The 22941-nt window shown below is 39.4% G+C and overlaps 1 protein-coding gene across 3 annotated transcripts in view; it reads left to right on the top strand.

Moving 5' to 3' along the window:
- ZBTB44 (zinc finger and BTB domain containing 44) overlaps window positions 1–8441 on the top strand; it is a 68210-nt gene extending 59769 nt beyond the window's left edge. For 2 of the 3 annotated variants that reach the window (XM_047877618.1, XM_047877620.1), the window contains 2 exons: window positions 320–620; window positions 2698–8441. In XM_047877618.1, coding sequence (XP_047733574.1) covers window positions 320–620; window positions 2698–2980 — 584 coding nt within the window. In that variant the 3' untranslated portion in view covers window positions 2981–8441. The remainder of the gene's footprint in view (window positions 1–319; window positions 621–2697) is intronic. The other variant, XM_047877619.1, reaches the window with a different exon arrangement.
- The last annotated feature ends 14500 nt before the right edge of the window (window positions 8442–22941 follow it).

Raw genomic sequence — 22941 nt, 5'->3', positions numbered from 1 at the left:
TTCTGTTTAAATACTGTGGTTATGTTTTGAAGTCTGTAAAATAGATGATTTAGAAGAATATTCAGAAATCAACTTGAGTATATATTAACTAGTTCACCTCTCCTTCTAATGCCCTTTTTTTTTTTTTTTAAAGCCCTAGTGACTTTTCAAATGTTCTGTACCTTTTCTGAGATGTTGAATTGGAATCCATTTTTGCTGGTGATTTTTGCCTTTTTAAATTGCCTGTTGCTACAAAATTGTAGCTCAGAAATTTGTGAGGTTTGTGACCTTTCACTTTATTTTGTTTTTAGATAATACTTTGTTCTGCCTTATTTTGTAGGAATTAAACCATTTCAGTGTGACCGCTGTGGGAAAAAGTTCACCAGGGCTTACTCGCTAAAGATGCATCGCCTAAAGCATGAAGGTAAACGCTGTTTCCGGTGCCAGATATGTAGTGCCACTTTCACTTCCTTCGGGGAATATAAACACCACATGAGGGTTTCCCGGCACATTATCCGCAAGCCTCGGATTTACGAGTGCAAAACATGTGGCGCCATGTTCACCAACTCTGGAAATTTAATCGTGCACCTGAGGAGTCTGAACCATGAAGCGTCAGAGCTAGCAAACTACTTCCAGAGCAGGTGAGGCGCACAACAAAAACGAGCCAGGAAAACCGCTTACTAAACTCTCTTTTCCTGCTGTCAGGGCGGCCTGCTATGCTTATCAGGTTGCTGGCTACTCAGTCACGTTCCTTTTAAATTTCCACTGTCCATACTCTCATCTCCTGATCTGATACAATTTTGCTGGATCTTCTAGGTATATACAATTATAAATATTTTTCTAGTTGGTATTGGAAATTTTTCCCTACAGAAGTAGACTACTTACCTCTTGCTTTGTCTTTTTTGTTTCTTGGGTTTTAGTTTTTTGTATTTTCAGTAATTAAGCTTAAAGTAATATAGACCTTATTGGAAAATTTACCGTGTTAGATGATTCTTAGTGGTACTGAATTAATTCAGACTCTTTGGATGTCAAAACTTTTGACCACTTCTCTTTTTTTTTAATTCTATATAAAGGGATATATATTTACCAATAAAAGAAAAGAACTTCAACAGCAACTATAATGGATATGATTATTTTCAATTAAATTTCCTTTTTCTTTCAATTTAAAGCTCATGCTTTTCATTAATAATTTATGATAGAATTCCTTTCTGATTTATAGAGTATCTAAGGAAGTCAGGTTTTAGTTCTGACTCTACCACTAACTAGTATTATGACTGAACATGTCTCTTTACAAATGAAGAAGCCTGAAGCATAAAGACTGATAAAATGTAAGCTTTAAAGGTCATTTCAGAGGTCTCTAAATATAAAACTCTGTTGTCTTTTTTTAATACTTTATCAAAAATGTACATCTGTAGGAGTCCTTAATTTTTTATAAAATGAAATCTTCCTAAACTTAAATTTTAAACCATCTTTAGTTCTTAAATCTTACTTTTCAATAAATTCCAAACTATTCCTGCAGATTTTTTTTCCTCTTCAGACCTGACATTCGTGTTGTTTACTCATGTCTGAGTGTCTGGTTGTCATCTCACGAAACCTAAATTATACATATCATATCAAACACTGTTTGTCCAGAACTAAGATAGTGTCATAGTTAACCACTTCTATTGCCTGTATCTTCCCTGTACAGAACCTTCTGTCCTCTGTTCTTCCTGTCTAACACCTGAAGACTTCTTAAAAAATAAAACATAGGACATTTTAAATTGTTTTGCAAATGAACATATTTTAATTTTTTTATTAATACTGGACAGATTATAAAACCACCTTCTTAAATGTATCAGTTATTAACGTTCCTAGTAGAACGAACTTTTTAAGTCCAGCAATAAAGATTTAATTAAAGCATCTAAGAGATATTTTATGTTTGTTTTAACTACAAAAAATGTTATAGTAGAAAACTTAGTAAATGTAGGAAAGTATAAAATATAAGAAATTAAAATACTTTCTGATCTCACCACTCAGGATTAATATCCACTGTTGTTAAAATTTTGGTATATTTTACTCTCCATATTTAATAATTAAATATTTAATCCTATCAATATAATATTAAATATTTTCAGTATTAATAAATACTTTCTTAGGACTAATATCTGATCTCATGGCATTCATTTTCAAATCCTACTTCAAATGGAATTTATTGTTTTCATATACTAAATCTAATAGCAGAATACACATAAATTATTCTTTATATTTCTCTATATAGTACATTATGTATACTGTCATTTATGCATAAGGACTTAGTTTCTTAACTAACTTATATCCAGGAAGTAATAAAAAGTTAGGTTTATATACCTCTTAATTAGCATATAATCCAAGAAAAGTTAAGCATAAGTTATTCAAATGATATTTGCTTAAGTGAGCATGCTAATTGTATACAGAAACTCTTCTACATAGAACAAGAAAGGCTGCTTAGGGGTCTAAAGTGACAATGAAGGTGATAATTAATCCTATTGATAGTAGAGTTCATATACTTTGGTTCTGATGGATGGCTTGGGTTCATATTTAGGAAAGCTTAGAAATTTGAATATCCTGAGTTATAATTAGTCAAGAACTAGAGAAATGAAAAATCCCAATCTTGTTTTACAAATCAGGTCTTTTTATTGTGGCTAATTTATTACTGGTTTGAAAATTAACTCCCTCTTTCATCCTTTGCCTCTTATCTAGTGATTTCCTAGTACCGGACTACTTAAACCAGGAGCAAGAAGAGACCCTTGTTCAGTATGATCTTGGAGAACACAGTTTTGAAAGCAACTCCTCTGTTCAAATGCCTGTAATTTCACAGGTCTCCTCGACCCAGAATTGTGAAAGCACTTTCCCCTTGGGGTCTCTTGGTGGGCTGGCAGAAAAAGAGGAAGAAATGCCAGAGCAGCCAAAGACCAGTGCTTGTGCCGAGGCAACCAGAGATGACCCCCCCAAATCAGAGCTGTCTTCTATAACCATTGAATAATTTCATGGTTTGGCTTCATTTTTGGTTTTTGGAAAGTGCCTGTGCTTGGTCTTGTACATTTAAATTTAATTTAATTTTTTAAACAAAAAAGGGTTTGGGAAAGAATTTCCCTTTTTACTTTGTAAGCCCCACAACTGATGTTTTATTTTTCATGACTGAGAGATTGCTTCTGTAAGTGCACAACAACATGATGTTGAAACATAATTGAAACTATGAGACTTAAGGAGAACCAGTTGACTTCAAGCCTGTATCAGTTTCTTCCATTGTTAAAAGCAGGCTAATGAGATCATTAGGTAAAGAAGAATTCAGATGATTGTTGACCTTCTGAGATGAAAGGGTACACCGGAAACAAATTACCGAACGGAATTTGACAGCCTGAATAGATGTTTACTCCTATACACAGGACATTGTACAATATTTTGTAAAGCCTGTTGGTTTAGGAAATATTTACGGTAAGCTTTCTTAAAAATTATTAGGGTAAATACTTCTGAAATCCAATGTATTCTTTTTTTTTTTTTTTTTTTTTTTTAAGCTTTGTCATTTCTATTATTTTTCATGGTGAAATTTGGTGTAGGGATAGGCATTCCCTGAACTTCTTTAGTACCACTCCAAATAATCTTTCTTCTGTGAAAGAAGGCAGAGAACCATGATTGAGAATAGCCGGGCTGTGCATGAAATGACCAGGAGTGGAAAATGAAGTACATAAATCCCAACTTCATAGGAACTCTTAATACTGCTTTTCTGACTAAAATTGTTGTTTACCTGGTCTTTGAATGTTAATGCCTGGCTAATTAGGTCATTTTCCCCTCTTGCCCCATGAACAGTACTCCCTCTTGCATATACTGGCATGATATTATATAAAGGAAAAATATTGGAGATATTCTATATTTTATATATAGGTTTATGTATTGTTGAGGATGTTTTTATTGTGCTGATTTGGACAAAATAAAAGAATTCTCTGTTAAGGCTATGTTCTTAACCCAACTAAGATTGTTTACAAAGTTCCCTGTGTCACTGATACATTGTTTTTGTTTGAAAATATTTTTAGACTTTGACAAGTTTATTAAAAGGATTAGTGTAGTTTTTACACAATGTAAGCAATAATGTAACAGATGAGAAAAGGCTTTAAATTGATCAACTAGGACTCATAAATCTAGGGGGAAAAACTAAGTCTAAAGGAAAACTTAAAAACCTTAAATTAATATCACCTCTTTTGCTGCTAAAAAAAATGAAACTTCCTGATTTATAGTCGAAACTTATACTCTGGACTGGAGTATACTTTGCATCTGGTGCCATTAAAGCATCACTGACCTTGATCCTAAATATTCATGAGTCCATGAACAATGAACTTTTGAATAACCTTTTTTCTATGTATATACCCACAGGTTAATAATTATGAAAACACCTGATTAAATTAGAAAAAGAAACTAAATAGTTTCTTATTCAAAACACAAGATCTGAATTTTGTTTGGGTGCTAGACCTTAATAATAAAATTAATTTTTTAAGTTATAGTGATTTTATTGTTTCTTTTTTTTTTAATTGGCTAATTCTGTGATTGATTTTCCTCCCACAAATGTAAAGGAAGGGAAAGTAAACTCATTGAAGATTTTTTTCAGGTAACATTCTTTTTCCAAATTCTGCTGTCAAGTTTTAACTTGTTTCCAACTGCTTATCTCAGTCTTGAACCTGTTTCCCCGCCCTTTGCTCCCAAACATAGGTATATTACCTACAGGAAGATCAACATACACAGGTTATACTGGGCTTCCATCATTTATGCTTCTTTACTAACAGGATTGAATTTACTTTTTGCAGCAGACTGTAATACTTACTAGTAGCAGTACTGCTGTGTCTCAGCTGGAAAAATTAGGAATTTTTATTTTTAACGTCATACATACCCTTGAAAAATGTTATGCCAGCCAATGGATAAACCTCGGAGTTAATTTTAGAATCTTTATATGGGCAAAACAAAGAATAGGTAAAATTAATGACCAGGAATCATTGTTGCCTCCAGTTCTAAGAGTTATTTTTTATAACTAAGGGAAAAAAAAAAAAAAAAGAAATAAGGGTTAAAGAAAATAAACATGTAAGAATTGTTTGGGGATTTGTATGATTGAAAGTGTATTAGCATATCCCCTACCTATCCTGAGAACTCTGTGTTAAGAAAGCCCACAATTTTGGCAGCTCTGAAGTATTCTGTGTTCTCAGAATGTAGGATTCCCACCACTGGCTATTCTTTCCCAAATGGAAACTAGATTTTCATTGGTAATTACAAATTGCACAGATTTCCAAGTTTTATGAAAAACTTGAATATACTATCAAAATGTATACTTGGTTTATTGTCTGTACCCCAAATCTTAACAATACAGGTAACTAATTAATTAGTATTTAACATAAAATGATATAAACAAAGGCCTTTTTTCTCTTTCATTGAGGCTCTCCATTTTGCTTGATACACAATTTAAGGATTTTTAGCTTAAACTAAGCTGCAAGGGGTAATTGTATATAGTGTTATTTAGGTTTATTTAAAATTCATCTGAGAGAGGGATAATTGAATGGATAATTTTACCAGAATATATGGAAAACATTGCAAAGAGATGAAAGCCAGTTCCATTATCCCATCCATTAGAAATTACCAGTATAACTAAACAAAAATTCCAGTTTAGAATACTTAAGTATAGCTGTCTTTCATAAGGCCCAAGAGGGTAACTTTGTGATATTTAAAGGGCTTAAATTTTAGGATGCAGGATAAATTGCCTTTTTAAAACCAAGCATTTTATACAAGAAAAGCATTTATTTTCCATTTTTATGCTACCAAATAGGTATGATACACTTTAGAAATGAGCAAAGATGCTTTCTATGAAACTGGGTGTTCAATCTCCTGCAGTCATTCTTCCCATTTTCAGGGGTGCATTCTAACAATGGAAACATCTAGCATGAGAGTGCTTGTAATAATTCTCGAAAAAGAGATTAATATTGGGTTTTTTAAAGGTTTTTATAAACAGAAACAGATGGAGATTATCATCCATAAATATATTTAAATGAATTTTTCTTAATTTGAATTTCAAGTAATCTTAATTTTTATTTCACATAATTAGTTGCATATTTAGTTATATTGCCAGTTGTTTTTTTTTTTAAGTTCTTGATTTCAGTGAGACAAAGTGTACTAAAATGTTTAAATAACCTCATTCAGTTTTACGTATTAACATTTCAGCATATAAACCATTCCGGCTTAAGTAATTTGGTTCCGTGTTATGACACATGCTCTTTGGTTTCAAAAGCAAACAGAAAAACTTGCATTTTGTCAAAATAGTTTATCAAATGGAATGGACTAGTCAGCATGTCTAATGTAGTATCATTGTTACGTTCTAACTACTGAGCCAGACTCTCCTAGTGTATAAATGATTCCCTGGGAGCCTTCGGAAGCTGTATTAACTCTTTCAGTCTTTTGTTTGCTCTCTCATTTTATTCTTGTACTCCATCTAAATAGAAGCCAGTTGTCTTATTTAGTGGCTTTTAGTTTGAAGATTCTCAGATCAATTTTAGTCTCTCAACTTTGTAGTCCGTGAAAAATACATTATTGTGTAAGGTAATGTCAGTTCTGTACTTTACCACATGGAGGGAATCATTGTTATTACTTGAGGAATGAACAGTCCTAAATTGTAATATCGTAACAGAAAGGAGTTTGAGATTTGATGAATTGATGAAGAAGAGAACAAGAAACTTTCATGTGGCACTTACTCTATTGTCACTCATCTGCAAAATGTGAAGTTATAACTCTGAAATATACATCCAAATGAGGGAGAATAGTTGTCTAGATATAATATTAACTGGGGGGTGTGGGCGGGTGCTAGTAAAGTTTGTGTTTGGAAGCGACCCAAAGTTGTTAAAAGGTAATAAATGTGATTTTCACTATAAGTTATTGACATAAGATACTTTATTTATAATATATTCAGATTTTAAAAGTAACAGAGAAGAATGTATTAGGAACTAGATTTTGTTTTCTGAAGCAGTGGAACAAAATTAAGGAGAGTTCTATTATAGTATATACACATCTATGAGGAATATTTATAGCTAAGCATACTCCTTTAGCTTTAAGCTAAAATGGTCAAAATTTAAATTTATTTTTTATTTTGCTTATGCCCACTTTTATCTTTTAGTGTCATTTTGCTTGACAGAATGTGGTGATATAGGGTATTTTTTATCTAGGAAGTCCTCAGCAAGATGAGTTTGTCAAAAGCAATAATGGTTCAGATTAAACAGTAAAGTGGAATTGAACCAATTTGCAGGTTCAACTAAGGAACAGACACTCTGTGGATATTTCGTTTTTAGATTATAAATATGTTGAAATTTATTAATGGGAGGAAGTAAGCTTATATCATTATGGGATGTAGACTCTTAGTGACATCACAGTTGTACTTTTTTTTTTTTTCATACTAAACTAATACAGTTAGATATTTCCACTACATTGTAGTGATTCTATTTTTGTGATGGGAAAAAACAATTCTGTGTCTTTACAAATAGTCTCTGCAGAAATGTCAGGCAATGTTATTGGAGTCTCAGTTTGGCAGTATCCAAAATACAGAATCACCTCAAAGTGCTTGTGCTACTTGAAGAGAGCCTCCTCTGTGCAGGGCCCGGGCAAGCTACAGCTAATACCAGGGTACCTGTGCACATAATAGTTTACAAAGAATTTAAAAGTGGAGACCATTGATTGAAAACAATTTTTTTTTTTAAAAATTGTTTTAACTTTAAAATTTTTAATTTCAGTTTGAAGTGCCTGGTTTATAAAATCTAATTCTTTGATTATTGCCTTTCTCTTTAAATTGACTAAGTTTGCTGATTAAACTTAAAGCCTTGGGCTCAATTGTGATGATTTATTGATAAAATTGCTGCTTGATGGTTTGAGGGGCTAGTGTCATGACTTTTATGAAATTATCCTTGTTTTCCCAAATGCTGGTCTAACTATATCCAGATTTCATAATCAAGTTAAGCTAAAAAATCATCCTGTAATTGAATGTTCAGGTTACCAAAGTACATCACCTTCTAAGGGAGGATAAATCTTCCCTACTTGAAGAGGAGCTGGCCATCTCCCCTTAACATACATTGATTCCATTGGCATTAGTGGAAGCTGTGTTCATTTAAAGGTGGTAAAACCTTTTGTGCAGTTCCTAGAAACCTCTGCTTTCTAGAGAGAACCTTTTCTATGATTACCTTGTAAGTGTGTTTTCTCTAAGAGCTTTGTTTTCCTTCAGTTATCAATTTAATTTTCAAGTTGATAGATGCTATGTAAAGTCTCTCATACTGAGAGTAGTCCATTAAATTATTGAAAGTTGCACTGCTTTTCATCTTTCAGGTGCCTAAAATGAATGCCACCAGGTACTTGGAAGGTGTAAGATCATAATCTTTGTTCATTTTCTTCCTTATACAAAGTGATGGCTTCTAATGCATATATTTCAAAATTAAAAAAAAAAAAAAAACAGCCCTCAATAGAGTAAAATTTGGTTTTGATCCAAGTCCCAATAATATGTTTGATATTTCTGTTGTTCCTGGTGCCTCCTGTTGCATCAGATAGAGATTGCCTGCCTCTTTGTATGGCACCCTTGTGGCACCTTATGTCCAATTGGAAGATAGTTTATGGCTTCTTTGTGCCTCTACTATCTTTTCAAAAGCCATTTTATAAAAATCCTAGGTAGCCTATTTTAATATTTAAATATATATATTTGTGAGATACTTTTAGAACAGACTTTTTTTTTTTTTACTTTGAAATTCCTGTATTCTCATTTTTTAAGAGTAAATTAAAATTTTCCAAGATCAGGACTTGTCTTTTTCCACAGCAGCATAATGAGAAAGTCAGATTGAAATTGAAATTGACCATACTTCAGTGATAGAAGAAATTGATGTCTGGTTACAGGAGACAGATAAGAAGGAAAAAATTGTTTTGATGTCACAGAAATGAATTTTTAAATAAAATTGTGGTTTTGTTTCTGTAATTTCATACTTGCTGCTACAGTTGCTCAGTATTTTACAGAGCTAACATATAAATCTGGCTCTGTTTAAAAACTGGAGTACTTTCTAGTACAACCAGCCTGGGAGGAAGCTGCACCACAGTTTTCCAGTTGGGTGACTGACTGCTTTGTTTAGCCGATGCATGCTTAATATTTTCCTATAGGCCAACATCAAAGAAGCCTGGGGGAAACTTTTTTACCTTGCAGCATTGATTCCTTTTGGGCACTGGCATTTTGTGAAACCCTTGGGGGAGGGTAATGCTGGGGCAGAAATGTGAATTATGTAGATGGGTGTTTTTATGTCTTCAGCCCTCTCCTAGAACCAGTACAACTCTCTTAACTGTGCCAGTCCCCAGTTCACCAGCTTTGTATCCACTTGTCATCTCATTTAAATATGGCTGTACTTGGTGACAGTGGCCATAGCTAATAACTTCTTGGCATGTTTGACTTTCAACAATAACAAAAATGGTTTTGGATTTTGTTTTATTTCCTAAAAATGTATACAATGTCAGAACTTCACATTTTATATACTAGTATCTGGCTATTAGTATTTTACAGGAACCATAGTTCTTGGTGACTTCATATATACATATATATATATATATTTTTGTGACTTTTTTGTAAACTAAGTGCCGTTTCAACGTTACAATCATTTTTAGAGTTATTGTAATCAATGTGAATATCATGTTTTTTCAAATCTGTTCTGAGCCTATAGTGTTTGCTTTGTGAACATATGTGTATTGTATATATTCTGTATAGTTACATTGTACTGAAATATTAGCTTGTTTGATATAAGGAAAGTATGTATTGAGTACCTTTTTTGCTAGCCTGGTTGTTTAATCTTTTTTAAAAAGGTTTAAACTTTTTAAAAAAAAAAATCTTTAAACTGGCCTTTATTACATGGTCACAAATAAAGTTGCAGTTTAGAAGGGATGGGCAGGGAAAAATTAGTTTTGAGTGTCTTTGAATAGAAACATAAGACTAAGATTTTTTTCTCATTAAAATATCTTATTAATGCTTTATGGAGTAAAACTTCCTGCTGTTGTTATTTATTGTTGGCTGGAAGGAAGAGTTGGTGGTGTTGGTTGAGCAACGTTAGATGAGAAAAGTCATCCGCTGAGTATGCACGGACCAGAGAATCTTACATTAGAAGGCACACACCAGCTTCCTGGGTGAGGAAGAAGAGTTGAAGGGGCACAGATTCCACAAATACCATCCCTTAAGATTGAAAGAGATCTAAAGGAGACTAGAGAAGTCATCAATTCCTGGAGCTATTGAACTAGGTTCGGGTTCTTGTGCAAAGCTACTTCCTGAGGGGTGGGTTGCATCTTTAGAAGTTTCCCTGAATCTTTCTGAAGTTGTACTTTTGATGAGATACCTGTTGGTAACATTTGAGTAATGTCTTACAACCAAAAAGTAGAAAACAGGTACTTGGAGGAGGGGGAGGGGAACAGCCCTTGCATAGGTAACACGCCTATGAGAGCCTAAAGGAAGCGGTTTCTAAGTTTAGATTCATCTTGATGTGACTTTTAGTAATAATTGGACTATAGAACAAGAGTAACAGGCAAAGAAAATTATTTCATCGATGCCAAGCTACCAGGATCACTTTAGAATTAAATTCAGAGGGGCAGAGGTTAATTTTAAGAAGCACTGTCTTTTCATTCAGTGAGTGTGTTATGTTTTTAATAATTGTTTACCAAACCATTCAAAGTGAGCAAACTGGGTCCTTAGTAGCCTCAGCCACAGGAGATACACATAAATGCAAAATGTAGAAATTAAAATAATTACAAAGCTGACCTTTGAGCAATGCAGGGCTTAGAGGTGCTGACCACCACACTGTGGAAGATTCACACGTAACTTTTGAATCCTCAAAAACTGAACTACTAATAGCCTACTGTTGACTGGAAGTCTTATAGTCACTTAGCACATTTTTTATGTTCTATGCATTATACACTGTAGTCTTACAATAAAGTAAGCTAGAGAGCAGAAAATTTAACTGAGGATCAGAAAAAATACATTTACATTACTGTATCAAAAAAAATTCACATAAGTGGACCTGCGCAGTTTAACCCCATATTGTTGCAGGGTTATCTGTACATCCTACAGTTTGATTTGCATATGAATTACATACCAGAAAAAAATCCTATCAGAGAATGATACTAAATGTAATAACCAAAGATGTTTGTCTCTTCACCTGAGAGTTGTAATTAATAGTTTGGGCATTCTCTTTTGAGCAGGAATGTTTGTTCTAAGTACTCAACTAAGTTAACAAAATCTACAGGCATGAAGAGTTTAAATTGGGGAAAACTTGCTTGTAAACATCAAATCCTAAAGTTTAGTGTAATTCATTTTTTATATGGGTAAACTTCTATACAGATGATGAAACTGATAACAATAGGCATATTCAATCTAGAAAGAAATTGCTCATCGACAAACTGATTTGAATTGAGGTTTGAACACCCTTGGGGACAAAGGGAAAGCCAGTTGTTTTCTTAAACTGATTAACTGAATTTTCCTACAAAAAAATACTGAAATTTCTATACCTAACTCACTTTATAGATAAGTCAGCGGCTCTAGGCAGAGCTGGCATTAGAATTATTTTGTAGGGCTTCTACACATAATCCCACACCCTTCTTAATATCCCTGCCTAATTTTTTCCACAGCTAACATTTCTGACTGCCCTTAGCTGAATGAGTCAGTCTCACTGACCAGAGATCCTGAATAGTTAGGCTTAGCAACACATCAGCACACACTCCAGTAAAAGGACAGCCTCAGGTGAATTTCCTCAGTGATTTTTGCTTTCTAGAGATACTGTTGGGAAAATGGCTTTAGAACATCAAAAGATAACAACCAAATAAAATTTCTGTAGACCATTTTACTTTTTTTCTCAAGTTTTTATTTAAATTCCAGTTAATCAATATACAGTCTAATACTGGTTTCAGGAGTAGAATTTAGTGATTCATGACTTACAAACAGCAGCCCCAGTGCTCATCACAAGTCCCCTCAGTACTTATCACCCATTTAACCTATCCCCCTACCCGCCTTTCCTCCAGCAAACCCTCAGTTTGTTTTTTAACTAATTTAGTGAAACAGTTTATATACCATAAAATGTGTCCATTTCCAGTGTACAGTTTAATGAGTTCAGTACACTTATACAGTTGTACAAACACCCCTATACTCCATTTTAAAACATATCCATCACCCCCAAAGTCTCCTGGTGCCCAGTTAAAGTCAGTCTCCACTGCCACTTCTGGTCCCATCAACTGCTGATTGACTTTGTTTCTACAGATTTTCCCTCATTGGGGATCATACACTATTTACTCTTTTATGCCCGGCTTCTTTAATTTAGCCTGACTTTTTTGAGATTTCACCCATATCGTTTCAGGTAACAGGAGTTTGTTCCTTTTTATTGCTGAATAAGACTTCCATTATATAGCTGCACCACGTTTTTTTTCTCCATTCATTTGTTGGTGGACGGCTGGCTTTCTTCTGCCTTAGGGCTACAGTAAATAATGCAGTGAACATGGGTGTACAAATGTCTGTTTCAATCCCTGCTCTCACTTCTTTAGAGTATATACTTAGAAGTGGAATTGATGGATCACATGGTAATTATGTTTAATGTTTTTGAGGAATCACCATACCATTTTCTTTTTAATAGTCATTTATTTTTTATATATTTTTTAGTTTGTTTTTTTTTAATTTACATCCAAATTAGCATATAGTGCAACATGATTTCAGTAGTAGATTCCTTAATGCCCCTTACCCATTTAGCCCCTTCCCCCCTCCCACAACCCCTCCAGCAACCCTCAGTTTGTTCTCCATATTTAGGAGTCTCTTCTGTTCTGTACCCCTGTTTTTATATTATTTTTGTTTCCCTTCCTTCCCTTATGTTCATCTGTTTTGTCTCTTAAAGTCCTCATATGTGTGAAGTCATATGATTTTTGTCTTTCTCTGACTGACTCATTTCATTTAGCATAATAACCTCCAGTTCCATCGACGTAGTTGCAAATGGCAAGATTTCATTCTTTTTGATTGCTCCATTGTATATATACAACACATCTTTATCCATTCATCCATCGATGGACATTTGGGCTCTTTCCATACTTTGGCTATTGTTGATCTCAGTTTGTTTTCTATGGTTAAGAGTCTTTTCTGGTTTGCCTTTTTTTTTTTTTTTTTTTTTTTTTTTTGCATGCCTGTGTTCATCTGTTTTGTTTCTTAAATTATGCATATGAGTGAAATCATGGTATTTATCGTTCTCTAGTGGACTTACTCCACTTAGCATAATACTCTCTAGCTCCATCTGTTGTCACATAGACTATTTTAAATCCGGGGCAATCCAAGCATCAACAATACATATAGTAGGACTTGTGTGTGTGATAACTTTTGTCCAGGAACAGACTTTCTTTATTGAATGCAAATGAGTCTACCTTACAAGATTAATAAAAATTCCTTTTCAGTATATTTAAAGTTTATAAAATGCTAACACTTTGGGTGCCTAGCTGGTTCAGTCAGTAGAGCATGTGACTCTTGATCTCAGGGTTGTAAGTTTAAGCCCCATGTTGGGCATAGAGGTTACTAAAAAAATAATAAAATACCAGCACTTTCATGGTGTTCAAAAATCCAGTGAGATAAGCAGGATCATAATGAATCTGTGATCCACATAGGTAGTTAGTGCCCTTCCTACCCATTACAGAAGAGCATTAGATGCACTCAGAAATCTCCAGACCACTAGAAAGGGCTGGAGCCTCAGGGGTCTTGAGTTGCTAGAGCCTTTACCTGTGGGGGGCTCTCAGACAGTGATTGGAAGAGAATCGAGAGCTGTTCTGCCGGTTCTAGCACTGAGATTCTTTTTGGGCACTAGCATCTTGGGAGACACTCGAGGGAGGGTAATGCTGCCGGGAAATAGGAAATTATGCAGATGGGTGTTTTGTGTATTTTATGCCAAGACCTAGTTCTCTCAAAGAGAGGTGAACTCTTTCTTATGTGAAAAAAATGCATGTGACCTTGTTGTAAAGATGTGGACTGGTCCATTTTTTCTTTTATGTACGCTTACCTAGTTAATAACCTCCACTGGGTTACATTTCCCACCTCTGCTGGTAACATTTTTCTTCCCATCCCTACTGCTACTAGCTTAGTTCAAACTTTTGTTGTTTCTGGTCTAGTAACACAAACAGCCTCCTAACTGTTCTTCCCTCTCTCCAGGCTGGCTACATCCAGTCCGTCCCTCAAATCCCTACGATGGTCTTTCTAATCAGGCCACTGCCCTACTTCAAGCCTGCCTCCCTCTCCCTCAGACCCCCCTCCCAGCCTGCTCTGCCTGGCTGATTACCATTGGACTTTTAAGACATGGGTCAGGCTTCACCTCTTCTAGGAGCTCACCCCTCAGTCCAAACATCAAATCCCACCCAGCTTCAGTTTGGGGTTAGAGACCTGTCTGGCTATTTCCATAGATTTTGCTTAGCTCTACTAAACCATTTCTCAGTCACACTGTCCTATAAATCTTCTCATGACATAGTGGTGAGAATTAGATGAGTTATATGTAAAATGCTTAGAATGGCACTTCGCATGTAGCAACCACTTCGCAAGTCTCATCTGTTATTACAAGTGTATCTCCCGCACCTGACTGTATTCTTGACTTCAGGGACTTTGTTGTGTATTCCCTGTAGTTCCTGACACATAATAGAACTCAAAAACTCAACTCACTTCACCATGTATATCAGAATCTTACTCATCTTTTAAAATATTTATTTTTGGGGCACCTGGGTGGCTCAGTCGGTTGGGCGTCCGACTTCAGCTCAGGTCACGATCTCGTGGTCCGTGAGTTCAAGCCCCACGTCGGGCTCTTGGCTGATGGCTCAGAGCCTGGAGCTTGTTTCCGATTCTGTGTCTCCCTCTCTCTCTGCCCCTCCCCCGTTCATGCTCTGTCTCTCTCTGTCCCAAAAATAAATAACCGTTAAAAAAAATTTTGTTTTTAAATATTTATTTTTGAGAGAGAGTATGCGTGCAGAGAGGGGCAGAGAAAGCGGGAAAGAGAAAATCCCAAGCAGGCTCCATGCTGTCAGCACAGAGCCCCATGCAGGGCTTAAACTCATGAACTGAGATCGTGACCTGAGCTAAAGTCAAGAGTTGGATGCTTAACTGACTGAGCCACCCAAGCAGGCGCCTGCCTCACTTTATTATTAAGTAATCTCTACACCCAACATGGGGCTCAACTCATGACCCAAAGGTCAAGAGTCACATGTTCCATCAACTGAGCCAGCCAGGTGTCCCATCTTACTCCTTTTTTTTTTTTTTTTAACGTTTCTTTATTTTGAGAGTGGGGGAGGGACAGAGAGAAGGGAGAGAATCCCAAGCAGGCTCTGCGCTCTCAGCACAGAGTCTGACACAGGGCTCGAACTCACAAACTCAGATCATGACCTGAGCCAAAATCAAGAGTCGTGAGTTCGAGCCCTGCATTGGGCTCTGTACTGATGGCATGGAGCCTACTTGGGATTTTCTCTCTCCCTCTCTCTCTCTGCCCCTCCCCAATCATGCTCTCCCTCTCCCTCTCAAAATATATAAATAAACATTTTTAAAAAACATTAGGATTTGGATGCTTAACTGACTGAACCACCCAGGCGCCCCTATCTTACTCATTTTTAAATGGAGGTGTGAAATATAAGGCTGTATATGGTTATGAATGAATATTAACTTTCATTCTGAGAACAATTGCCATCAGTCTGGCCAAAATTTCCCCAAATCGTTCTCTAAAATACTGGTCCTGCCACCATTTTCCTCCCTTCATCTGGTTTACTGATCCACCAAGTCCATCCCTGTGTATCACTTCTTAAAGAAGCTTTTCCAGGGCGTTCTGCACTAGATTGGGACTTCCTATTCTGTTCACATAACATGCTTTTTATTATAATGATAATTGATTAAAATCAGTTGGACTAAACACGAGATTAAGTTCTGTTAGGACAGATACCATATCTAGGTCTCTTTTAACAAGGTATCCCTAGCCCAGGGTTGGTTAAATGAAGTCTGACTTTAGGAGATAATGGCTTGTGAAGTAAAGAATTGTAGAAATAAAACAAAAAAATAACTGATTGCCACGAGAGAAACACCAAATAGTGTGCTTTGGAAATTTGAAGGAGAAAGAGATGGTCTAGGGTTGGTTCAGGGAGAAATGAGAGAGCAGGAGGCTGCTCCAGGAAACATTTGAGCCTGTGGTAGAATGTCCAGGGAATGAAAGTAGCTTAATTTGCCAAGCATTATAAGATCCCTGAGGGGGAAGAGTGGACAAAAATGTTATAGACTAGAACCAGATCAGAGAAGGCCTTAAGAATTTGAATTAATTTGGTGGGAAACAGAACTATTGCACATTTTCAGACAGAGAAACAAGGCTTGCTCTAAAAAGATTAAGAATGACCAAGGTAGAAAGAAGTCATACAGACTTCACTGAGATGACTTAGGGATTACTTCAGTAGTTTAGGGAAGAGCCCGGAAGAAGGTAACGGAAGTAGGGCTAGAGGAGGGGTATGTATAGGGGTTTGGTGAGAGGTGGGCCTGTGATCTTAAGACTAGGGCCTCATTTGAACAGTGGACGGTGTCTGCTCTATTCCAAGGCCTGTCATATTATGTATTTGACCTCATCAAATTCTTTTTTTTTTTAATGTTTATTTATTTTTGAGAGAGAGAGAGACAGAATGCGAGTGGGTTAGGGGCAGAGAGAGAGGGAGACACAGAATCCAAAGCAGGCTCCAGGCTCCAAGCTGTCAGCACAGAGCCCGGCGTGGGGCTCAAACTCACAAGCTGTGAGATCATGACCTAAGCTGAAATTGGCGCTTAACCAACTGAGCCACCCAGGAGCCCCAGACCCCATCAAATTCTTAGGCAACCTCTCTTTGTTTTTGAGGGGGAACTCTGTGTCTTAGGGAAAATAGGGTGAGTTGGGAAAAGTTCTCAGCCAGGTTCCAGAGTTGAGCTCAGATCGAGGCTGAGGAAAGACTTTTCTCCCAAGGAGTAGTCATGCAAGTAGTTACTTAGCTGGGTGACCCATTGTAGCAGCACTCTGCTTCTGCCAAGTCTAGAGACATTTCTCCTATCCTGATTCCCTCTACTTCTTAAAATTGCTCCTTGTGCTTCCCTTTGATAAATGTCGAATGTTCTGCTACACCAGACACTGTTCCAGGCACTGCACAGACTCCAACAGAACAACAGCAGTCTTGCCTTCGTGGAGTTTCTATTCTTGCTGGGGAGAGGACTAGGGAAGGGGGTGTGACCAACAGTAAAAGAGGTAAGTAGAGGGTGCTGGTGGGCAGGCAAGCAATGGGAGGTAGAATGGATGGCTGGAGAAGGAAAGGTCTAAAGGAGGTGAGGGGACAGCAAATTTTGCAAGGGTGCCAAGCAGGTGTGTCCCTGCCTGGCATGTTGACAGCAGGGGGGCCAGGGTCCCCACCCACATGTATTTTGTTTTGAGGCAATGCCAGAGAGATTAAAAAGTGGAACAGAAACCTGAAGGAGGTTTGTTTCCAGGCATAATCTGTCTTCCTGAACAAACGCCAAGACCTGTGTCAACTACACAGACACATCCTTTCCTACAGGGGCACTGGCTACATGGGCTCCACAAGTCATGCCCTGTCGACATGAAATGGCTATTCATCAAGAGCTGCCTGACAGGTGAGGGGACGCACATCACTGCCCTGGAAAACTGTATAAAGTGCCTTTTAAAGAGATGCACCAGGGAAGGCTTGTGAAAAGGATGAGGTATAAACAGGGAAATGTGCACATGACTAGAAAATCTAAGCACTGCTTCATCCACCAGTACCCGGATGCACCAGGGATACTTGCGCATAATGTCTACCCAGAACTGGGTTCCACGGCATGTCCTAGGCCTCCCACGTCCATAGCAGGGATTCCCTGGAGTCCCAGAAGAGAGACTGGCCCAGGTTAGCTTTGGGGAAGAGTTCGTCCTAACTTTGCCTTGCACATTGTAAGTGCCCCCAGACGAACATCTGTATAACCTCACTGCAAGTCGAGATGTTTAGCAAGGAGGACGTATGCTCCAGGCAGAGGGAACCTCCATAGCCCCACCTTGTGTCACCGGAGTGCTCCTCTAACCATTAGTCCTACCTGCTCAAGTGCTCCCCACCCCTCCCCAAGACCGCTACCAGACCCGGCCTGGAGGGGCCATGGGGCCCTGAGCCTCACCCCTGTAGCACTTGGGACCAAAAGCCCTTTCATGTTTGGTAAAAATGAGTGTGTTCCTAATTCAGCCCTATATCCCCTTTTCACACGCCACCTCTTGCTGCCAGTAACAACCAGCATCCCAGAGCCAAAGTTTACCCCTCCTTTGCCTCTGTTTCCAGGCACCAGGTATAGGTTTTTCCTCAACTGGTTGATTCCCGTCCCACCTGGGCCCTGTCACTCACAGTCACAGGTTTATCCCAGCTCTTAATTTGTGTCTGGATTTTCCAGCTCCTCTCCCACTATAAAGTGCATGTTGGGCGCAGGGGCGGAGGAGATGAGCAGAGCCAGGAGCAAAGGAAAACCCAGCGGCTCAGCTCTTTCCAGCAACCCCAACCTCCAGTGGGAACCAGATGCCTCATCTGGCCCCAGCCAGCAGCAAAACACTCAACGATGTAGTTCCTAAACCCTGGAACACTGGCCGCCTCCCTGGTTCTCCCCACGCACCATGCCAACAGGCCATCTTTTAAGTGTGCTAAGTTGTATAACTTGTTCTCAGTGTAGACATGAAAGTGTGGTCCTTGCTTCCCATGAATTAAAGACACAACAGAAGAGGATTACTGATCCCAAGGAGAATGAAAAGTATCTGGCGGGGGGGGGGGGGGGGGGGGGGGCGGGGGGAGCAGTGGTGTCAAGGCTGAATCCAATTCAGACTCCGTCCCGGATAATGTTAGTCTCGGGTCACAGGAACAAATATGCTTGTGTTTCCAGAGCCAAACACTCATCTTTGAGTAGCTGGGCTTTGACAAAGTTTTAATGGAACATTCAGTTCTGCCTCTACCTTCTCAAGGTTTCTTTCTTCCCTCCTGTGGTAGACAACCAGACAGGACAGTGCCGTGTGCAGAGTCCGGAGATTCGGAGCACAGCATATGGGCAAGTGACACAACTTTCCCTCAGCCTCACTTTCCCCTTGAGGTATTTGGAATCATCACTTGGGCAAGTGCCTAGAACAGGCCTGGCCCATAGCAAGAAGTCAGTATCCTCAGAATGAATAAATGAGGTATAAATGTACATACCATGGAAATGGGTCCAAAAGAATAGCATTCTTTATAGTTATAGTTAATTGTAAAAAAAAACAAGTGTAATATGAACCTCAGCACACTTCTTACCTCTGTCATTTTCACTCTCAGGAATGAAGGAACTCCTCATCGTGAGCTGTTCACGGACACGTCAAGCTCTTCATCAGCTTCCCCAGCACCTGATGTGAACATGACCGAAAAGCTAGCATGTAGTAAAGAAAGCCAGAAGGGGTTAAAAATATTTAACCTTGGAGAAGAAAAGCTTCAAAGATGTGAAATGTTCCCAGATACATTAAATGGGATGAAATCCGTGCTCTGGAAAGGTGATCTGGGGAGCTTCTTAGGGCCCCGAGAAGAGAGAAAAGAAAATGCTCAGTTCCCCTTAGCAGTGACCATGATCCCAAATCTCTCTGGTTTCCCATAAACCTGCTCCAGCCTAGGAATCTGCCAAAGACTCCCTCCCGCCTGTTTCCAACCCTTAACACACTCCAAGATCATATAAATGAGGCTTGCTCCACATGCAGAGATAGGCCATCCAGTTCAGGAGCTCAGGAAATACTTGTGGGTCTTGAAAGTGCCTGCCAGCCTCTGTAAAGTGTGGTGCATTCTCCCAGGGTGTGCAGAAAACAGCTGGCAAACAGCCATTGCCTATGGGTAGTCACACCTTGAGGTGACGGGTCGGGAAGAGAAAAGGAAAGGGCCTTCACAGTGATACCCAAACCCAGCGTTTCCACACAGGGGGACGCAGTTCTACATCCATGCTTCGCCAAGACTCACCATTAACTGGACGGGAGGAACGTCATGGAGAAAGGTGAACCACCCAAAACTTCCTTCTGGACCTCTACGCCTGACCTTTCAGCAACCGATCTAATGAAAAGCGGTGTGTGAGCGCCCCCTACTGCTCTTACCTAGAATAAGACCCAGAGCAAGGATTCAAAACAATCTAACCCTAACCTAAACTTAACAAAATACTTTTAAACCAAATTAAAAGACTTTTGTCTAAAATACCCAATGAAACAGTCCAAACTGCTAGCCACTCATTTATTTTTCAAAAGCCTTTGAACTAGAACAAAACACAATTATCTTTACAGCTCTGGTTGCTATATTCCTCCGGATCTCAGCGAAAATCTGCCATCAGTGATCCAGAAATACTTCCACCCTGCCAGAAGCTCAATTTGTGGATCTTTTTTTTGAGATGGAAAAATCTGAGCAAGGGGTATTTCCCTAGGCTCAGCAGGGCCCAGTACATGTTCCACAGCCCAACAGAATTTCTATCCATCTTCCTTTCCACTCACTGCTCCAAGCTAAGGTACCCGCATCACTATGGGCTTCTGCTGCCCTTTGCTTAAGCTTCCGCCAAATGCAACCAGCATTTAGCAGAAATGCATGGCTTAGGGAAGCAAGATGAGGGGCAAAGGTGGATCTTTCTGAATCTCAGGTCAAAACTCATAGTTCTGCCCATGGCCAACGACTCAAGGAAACATGTTCTCCCTCCAGTCCACATTGGCCTCAGGCACAGGAATAAGAGAAAGCAGATGGTTTGGCCCCTGAGAAAGGGAAATGCCCAGGGGCTATTGGGGGTAGCCAAAGAAATAGGAATGGGAAGGATTTTGAAATGCTGAAGGAGCCATTCCAGAGTCCAGCTAGTGAAAGTTCATTTTAGCCTTTTCCACGATGGTGCCTAAGCCAGTGAGTTTATTACCTGGCAAGAGAGGTCCTGGACCCAGCATCTCAAAGCTTCAGGTGGAGAGTACCTTGGTTCCAGAAGGCAATACGGGATTAAGTGCACAGGCTTAAGGCCAGCAACTGGGGTTGCACCCTTCATCTTCACTGAGGAAACCTGAGCAAGATACAGTGCACCTCCAGGCTCAGTTTCCTCTCCTGCAAGCGGGAGTGATAGAATACACATCACAGGACTGCGATGAGCCTGAAGTTAAGTGACATAGATGAGACATTGGGCACATGCTGCTGGTTGCCACTGACACTTCTATGTCACTGGAGCAGATCCACCAGATCCTACACAGAGCCAACATCCAGCAAGGGAAAGACAGCAAGATAACTTTAAACACCCTTTGGCGAGGCAGGTGTACAAAGACAGGTGGAGGAACAGTGACTTCCTCGGCACCGGAAGCCTGTCTCTGGGCTACAGCAGGTTGGCCCAGATGACCTTTAAGGTTCTTTCCAACTGTGAGGCTGAAGGGTGGGATTCTTCCAGGATGCCCCGCAGGCCATCGTTAGCCCAGGAAGTAGTTCCCACTGAGCAACTGAGGGATCATGGAAAAGTCCTGGCTCAAACTGGAAAGGCCCCAGGCACAGGCTCCTTTCCCCTGCCTGGGCAGGTAGCCAGACCCTGTGACCTCACACCTACTAGGACTGTGAACCGCCCCAGGTCCTGGACTTGCCTCAGGACCCTCAAGACTGGCTTCCTACATGTCCCCCTCCTACATCAATCAACTGCCCTCTCCTTGGTCACAAATGACAGAGTGGTCCCCAGAGAAAGCTTGTTGAATTAATGACTTCCTTCTTCATCCTTTCCTCTGGCTTACATAAATAAGCTTGTTACCATTTTTGGTGCAAGTCACAGGCTTCAAAGATCTCATTTTTTTCTAGTCTGTTTCTGTACATTTCTCCAGTCCTAATAGGCATTTGGACAGAATTCATATCATGAAATTCAAAGAGGTATCCAATGCCATTTATTTTGGGAGCTGTTCTCTGAATATACTTCTTTGTGGAGAGAGAGCTTCTCTACCGTTCTCTGCTGGACCTCGCTCGTCCTCCCCTGCCCCCAGCCTCCCTCTCCCAGTACCCCCCGCCCCCCACCACACACACACCACCATGTTCTCGCAGCTCTCTGGAAAAAGAGCACAGGCTATGGATGGAAGAATTTCTTTTTTGAGTTAAGCAAGTTCATATGAAGTTCCAGAGGAGAGGTCTGGCACAGACACTGAGTTATTCTTGATCATAAGGGTGTGGGGCAGGGAAAGAGTGATGACCTCCAAGGAGAAGGACGTGTGTGGCGGAAGGGAAGCAGGAGAGCCAAGGGGAAGGGAAAGTTAGGTTTACATCCCTGGAAATTACACACATGCCTCCTCCTTTTGGAAGATTCTGAGACAATGGAACAGACAGACCATGGAATGGATTCCGCTGAAGCCTGGAAACAATGCTGGATAGTACTTTTCAGGAAACAATCGGAGGTGAGGGATAGAATAAATAATCTGAAGCTGCAGACAGAGAGGATGATCGAATTTGGGATTATACCACCCCTCTCGAGAAGAAAAGGAGGGAAGCAGGCCCTCTCTGACCACCAAAGCAGTTAGCGTGACAGATAAGTGGCAGGGAACAGCCAGGACATAAAATCTAGACAGAGGCCCCCCCTTTACGTGCAGCTGGTGCCCAGGGCTCAATCCTGCCTTTCCCGATGTGCCCATGGCGGCTCCCTCTCATCTTCTGTCTCTGCCACCAGCTCAGAAGGGCTCTTCCCCAGGAGAGCCAGGCCACCAGCTGGGTGGCGGGAACCTGTGCCACCCCACAAGCCCAAAACAATGGCCACTTGCTCCCTGTTGTCAGTGCCAGTGTCTGTCACCTTGTGGAAGATTAGTTTGAACCATCTTCTAGGTAAAATGCCAAGATGTAAAAGCAGGTGACAAATAGTCCCATTCCTGCTTTGGGATTTGGGCTCATCATTCACAGCGGTATTTGGTGGCTTTC

Source organism: Prionailurus viverrinus, chromosome D1, assembly GCF_022837055.1.
Source record: "Prionailurus viverrinus isolate Anna chromosome D1, UM_Priviv_1.0, whole genome shotgun sequence".
NCBI classification, from domain to species: Eukaryota; Metazoa; Chordata; class Mammalia; order Carnivora; family Felidae; genus Prionailurus; species Prionailurus viverrinus.
Note: the sequence above shows the minus strand (reverse complement) of the source record. Positions and strands in the feature narration are given on the sequence as shown.